The sequence below is a fragment of the Canis lupus genome, chromosome 6 (assembly GCF_048164855.1).
Source record: "Canis lupus baileyi chromosome 6, mCanLup2.hap1, whole genome shotgun sequence".
NCBI lineage: Eukaryota > Metazoa > Chordata > Mammalia > Carnivora > Canidae > Canis > Canis lupus.
Window position 1 is genome coordinate 66,562,718 of NC_132843.1, and position 6,000 is coordinate 66,568,717.

The 6,000-nt window shown below is 47.7% G+C and overlaps 1 protein-coding gene across 10 annotated transcripts in view; it reads right to left on the bottom strand.

The window, feature by feature from the left end:
• CACNA1E (calcium voltage-gated channel subunit alpha1 E) overlaps positions 1-5,794 on the bottom strand; it is a 387,895-nt gene extending 382,101 nt beyond the window's left edge. For 2 of the 10 annotated variants that reach the window (XM_072831014.1, XM_072831009.1), the window contains exon 1: positions 5,433-5,794. In XM_072831014.1, the coding sequence (XP_072687115.1) occupies positions 5,433-5,677 (245 nt within the window). In that variant the 5' untranslated portion in view covers positions 5,678-5,794. The remainder of the gene's footprint in view (positions 1-5,432) is intronic. The other 8 variants (XM_072831018.1, XM_072831008.1, XM_072831013.1 and 5 more) reach the window with 8 other exon arrangements.
• Positions 5,795-6,000: the final 206 nt, after the last annotated feature.

Sequence of the window (6,000 nt, forward strand, 5' to 3'; positions counted from 1 at the left end):
CTGTGGGACACGGGGAGCCACTAGAGGGCTTGAGCAGAGGACTGATGTGATAAATTTCTGAAGACTCTATTATGGAGAGTTCATGTATACTATCTTTCCAATTCCTTTGTAAATCTTTAAAAAAAAAAAAAGACAAAGAAAAATCCTTAGCTTCAGTGGGGTAAGGAGACTCTAGCAGGGAGGCTAGTTAGTTAAGAGTGGCTACAGTTGGGAATCCCTGGGTGGCTCAGCAGTTTAGCACCTGCCTTTGGCCCAGGGCATGATCCTGGAGCCCTGGGATCGAGTCCCACATCAGGCTCCCTGCATAGAGCCTGCTTCTCTCTTTCTCTCTCTGTCTTTCATGAATAAATAAATAAAAATTAAAAAAAAGAGTGGCTACAGTAATCATCTTGGACAAGTTACTCAAACTCTCTGTGCCCCAACTGTTAATATGAGGATAATAATAATACTGGTCTCATTCAATTGTGACAAGGATTAAATAAATTAAAGAATTATGAATAGTGCTGGGTAGGGGTGCCTAGATGGCACAGTTGGTTGAGCATCCCATTTTTTAAAGATTTTTTTTTATTTATTCATGAGAGACAGAGAGAGAGAGAGAGAGAGAGAGAGAGGCAGAGACACAGGCAGAGGGAGAAGCAGGCTCTATGCAGGGAGCCTGATGTGGGAGTCGATCCTGGGATAGACTGAGCATCCAATTCTTGATTTTGACTCAGCTCATGATCTCAGGGTCATGAGATCAAGCCCCATATCAGGCTCCTTGATCAATGCAGAGTCAGCTTAAGATTCTCTCTCCCTCTCTCTCTGCTCACTTCCCATGCTCACTGTCTCTCTCAAATAAAATAAATCTCTAAGAAAAAAAGAATAGTGTTGGGTATCCAGTAAGTACCATATAAGTGTCTACCATTTAAGTGTCTATTAAAAATACATATCAAAGGTGACTCAGATGACAGAGATAGTGGCAAAAGTGATAAAATGTGATCTGACACATTTCAAAGAGAAAACTGATGGGGATTGGCAAGAATTGGATGTCAGTATGAGAGAAATCAGGATGATGCCAATGCTTCTGGCCCCAGCAACAGAAAGAATGAATGTAGCTTCCATTTACTGAGAAAGAGAAGACCAAAGGAAAAGCAGATTTTGAGGAAAATTGGTATTTTGCTGTTGGACAGATTTTGCTTGAGATACCTATGGATGTGAAAGTAAAGGTGCTGATTAAGTATGTGGCATCTAAAATTCAGGGAAGAGGTCTTGGCCAGAGATACAAATTTGGGAGTCACCAATCTGCACTGGTTTCTAAAGGTTTGGGACTGAGTGAGGTCACCAGGAAGTAAGTGTTGGTGAGAGATGGTAGATGGAGCCTTGGGCCCCCCAATGTTTGGGGATTGGAAAAAGGAAGAGGAAACCAGCAAAAGAGGTGAAAGGAAGATATTTGCTTTACTGGGACAAAGGCCTGATTTCAATCCATTCCAGAGGGAACCAGAGACAGAGAATGTAGACAAAAGGGCTCATCACACTCTACCTCTAGACCTCCACATGGAGCATGATGAGTAGTTGGTCCACAGAAACTGAAGGAAAGGCCTGGAATAGGGATACAGATGCAGTGGATGGCCAATACAGTGGTTGGAACACCTGAAAGCTTCTTTGACTTCTGCTCTTTTCCCAGTAAAGTAGGAAGGCAGTTGCAGTTATGAGCTCAGAAAAGGCTGGCTGGAGATATTGGGGTTTGAGAATTAAGAGGAAAGTATCTCTAAATTTAGTAATCTCTAAAAGAGTGTGAGGGTGAATGGAAAGGTGAAAAGTAGCAGGATTTCTGAGCAAGACCAAGGGACAACTTGAGGTATGGGGTCACGGATTTATAGCGAGACCAGTAAGCATAGCTGCGAGATTTTCTACATCAATGTTCTACTGCTCAAGTGCAAGGGAAGAATAGGTAGCAAGTGGGATTTAAGCACAGTTGGAGTCCAGCTAGACCAGTATAATGGAGCTACGGAGGGGCAAGGATGTTGAGGTGTAAACAAGGATGAGGAAGCATGAAGTAGAGACAAGAGCAGCTTGGGAGGCATCCAGCATTCTTGCCCCTGGCTGATGACTGGCTCTGAGAACTTGGCTGGAGAAAGGGTTGGGAGGGTAAGAGGAGACCTCAAGACTGACATCACCATTTTGCTCTGGAAAGTATTTTTGGTGCTTACAGTGGAATTTAATTTGATAAGATGAGAAGTGAGGACATGACTGAGGAGGGGAGTAGCAAAAAAAGTAATACGATCGCTGTTTTGTGGATGCCAGTGAGGTTAAAGAATCTTGGGAACTAATTATTAGAGGGAGTGAACTGGACAAAGAGGTGGTGGTCAGAGAGTAGGATGCTTGAAACTGAGATTATGGAGCAGGGCAGTTACAAGGTCTGGGCAGGTCATGGAAGTAAGGTCTCAGCTGCAAAGATGGAGGCAAAACCATGAAGGAGAAGAATTTAAGCCTCTAAGAGGCCAGTGTCTAGGAGAGGTCATTTAAGTGGATATGAAAATCACTAAGACTGATGGCAAGAGGAGAGATGGGAGACAGGCAATAAACCAAGAGCTAAAGTCTTCTGGAATAAAGAGGACTGGCCTAGGAGTCTGCAGATAGCTACAAAAAGAAGCAGCAGGTGCTATTGCATGATGCCATAAGCTCCAAAGTTGCTATTTTAGAACAGGCATGAGGAATAATGGTCCAGAAGCAATAATGAGGAGACACCTACCCCAGCTTCAGGCTCAAGAGTGTGAGGAAGTTTGGGAGGGAAGGCGGCTACCATATAAGGCAGCTGCCGATCAAGCCATGCTCTTGGGGGAGATGCACGTACCAAGGACATGAAGGGAATGTCCGAGAAGGTTAGAAAAACGTAGAGGATTTTTCTGATGATGGAACAAGAGTTCCAGACAGTAAAATATTAGGGTTTGGGAGCTAGCAAGGAGCAGGAAGTGGGTCTGATTAAGGCATGTAGAGCCATATGAGGATGGAGTTTAGATGGGCAAGGAAAAAGGCATGACGTTATTAACCATGGAGGTCTCCATAAGGGCTGCAGTGATAAGGCTGTGAGCATTAAGAGGCAGGCAGTGGGGCAGCATTGTCTCTATCACCTCTCATTTTCTCTTCACCCATTCCAATTGGGCCCTGGCCCCATAATCCTACTGAACTGCAACCTTTACGGTCACCTCCATATTGCTGAAATCAGTGATCCCTTCTCCATCCTCATTTTATTTGACCTCTCAACAACCTCTTCTATAGAAGATGACTCCTTCCTTCTGAACAGATACTTCTCTTTACTTCTTTGTCTCTTCACTCTCTGGCTTTCTCTTTTTTAAGATCTTAATTATTTATTTGAGAGAGAGAGAGAGAGAGCGCACCATGAGTGGAGGGAGAGGCAGAGGGAGAAACAACTTTCTGCTGAGCAAGGAGCCAGACATGGGCTCGATCCCAGGACCCTGAAATCATGACCTGAGCCAAAGGCAGATGCTTAACCAACTGAGCCACCCAGGTACCCCACACTATGGCTTTCTTCCTACTTCCCTGGTATCTCCTCCTTAATTCTTCCACAACCACACTCAGGAAAGCTGACAACCCCTCCCCCACCACCCAGCCACTGATGTATCTGCTCTGTTTCACCTCCTCGTGGACCTTCCTAGGTGAAAGCATAGTCTCTCAACCAACCCCACCATGACTCCTAGAAGGTCGCTGCTACTAGACTTTTATACCTCCCAACTAGCAAAAGTTTAACTTAGAGAAAGATAAAGAGTTACGTATGCATTGCTTGTCATGGTGAAGCTAGTTTTTCAGTGAGTGTTGTAGGAATTCTTGAGTTAGGCCATATGACAGGCACTGAGTGACACGAAAAATGTGTAAGATAGTCTCTGGCCTGGAGTTGTTCAGAATCCTCTCAGGAAAACAAGACGGAGGTGCAGAGAAATACAGTACTTCTGAATACAAAGAAATACTATCGGAGCCATGTGATATTCAAATGGCCACCTCCTCATTTTTTGAAGCCATGAGGTGACTTATTCAATGTCATACCACTAACTAGATTCAACATCATACCACTATTTAGATCACCCTGGGAATTAGACCCAAATGTCTCAACCTCTAAGCCAGTGCTCTTGTCATGGCATCTCAATTGGTGGTTGAGATAGACTTTAAGTACTGTGAGAATTGGAAAGAAAGGCACTGTGCCATTGTGAATAGAAGCATGGATTCTAGAACCAGACTGCCAGAGTCCAAATCATCAAATCACAGTAACAACATAGTTATTATTGGAATGATTTTGGGAAAGTCACCTATCTTCTCTGTGCCTCACTGGTTAAATCTGGATAATAACTGTATCTACCTCATAACTTATGTTAAGGATTAACATAAGTTAATATGGGTGCTTAGGATGTTGCCTGGCTTTTAGAGCTATGTAGGATTTTAAAGACTAACAGTACTTGGACGCGAACAACAGGAGAGAAGGTTGATTGCCAGATGCCTGACTCCTCTCTGAATCCCAGGAGCCTGGCACACATCAGGGCCCGCTGAATGAATGAATGAATGAATGGATGGATGACGAACCAGTAAACATTGTGACATCCATAGGAAAAGACCTCCAGAGATCAGCTAATCCACCCCACTTTGCACCACCCAGAATGTCTAATGAGGCCAGAGAGGTAAACTCTACCATAACCACCGCCATAAAAAAAACATCTATTATTAGTCTTTTTGCACTTAATGACATCCAACAACTCAACAACCTAAAGACATACAGACCACAAGACATGCAAACATGCAGAACATACACTGACATCCAAAAATATGAAACAAAGCCCCTAGGTGGGGTATACACGTGGAGCACCAAATGAGAATCAGATGCAATATGCTCTTCCTTTAACGTAGGACACTGGAATAAGGCGCAACTTCTCCATAGGCGTGAATTGAGTTAAAGGCAGTCTAAGACAGATTGCTCTACCCTAAAGGATCAGACATAAAGCTATGGGGGCCATGAGCTCTTCCACCACTGAAGACTTGCCCCCAAAATGTAATCATCACCCCAAGGATGACATTAGCAAGCGTACGTTTAGCTACAATTCCAGAATTAAGATGAGGCTGATGATTCGTGTTTTGGTGGCTTCTCCATGGTTTTACAGAACCCCTCTTTCCAGGGAGGCTCAGAGTGTGGAACAGACCACAGCTCCTTCCCCAGGTCTTAGCAAACTACGGATGTTTTGGAGGGGAAGGCGGGTTGCGGCCTTTTGATGGAGGTAGGCCTCAGGGCGGTGGGACGCAGCCTACAGCTGGTTGGCGAGGTCCCGGCTCACCCCAGGGGCCTCGTTCGAGGGGTCAAGCGCCTCTTGAGCGGCAGCAGCGACAAAGGCACCGACCCCCGGGCCACCCTCCCCGCCCCGGGCGCCCGCGGGCCGCCTTCCCGTACTCACTCCCACTCCTTGCGCCGCGCCTGCGGGGTGCTCTGCATCTTGTGCGCCTCGTGGGCCTTGATGATGTCGCGCTGCTCGATGAGGCCCCCGCGCCGCCGCTTCATCACCTCGGGGCTCACCGGGAGGAAGGGGCCGGCGCCGGCGTCCAGGGCCGCACCGCCCTCCCAGCCCGCGCCCTCGCCCTCCTGCACCGGGAAGAAGTTGTCGACGCCGGAGGCGGCGGCGCGCGGGGAGGCCGGCAGCATGCCCACCTCGTCCGAGGCGTCGGCCTCGAGCAGGGAGCACTGCTGGGGCCTCCATGCCTCCTCCTCAGGCAGGGCCAGGACGTGGCGGCGGCGGCCCGCGGCCCAGGGCTCAGGGCTCCCGGCCGCGGCGGGGCAGGGGGCGGGCTCGGGCAGCCTGCGGCCTGGGCTCGGTCCACGCATCTCGGGCACCATCCCAGAACATTGCTCTGCGCGGGGTGGGGGAGGGGAGCACGAGAGAAAGAGAGAAAAGCAAGAGGTTAATGACGTCAAAGCTTGGGGCTGCCCCACAGCTCCGTCCCAGGTCCCAGGTCCCAGGTCCGGCC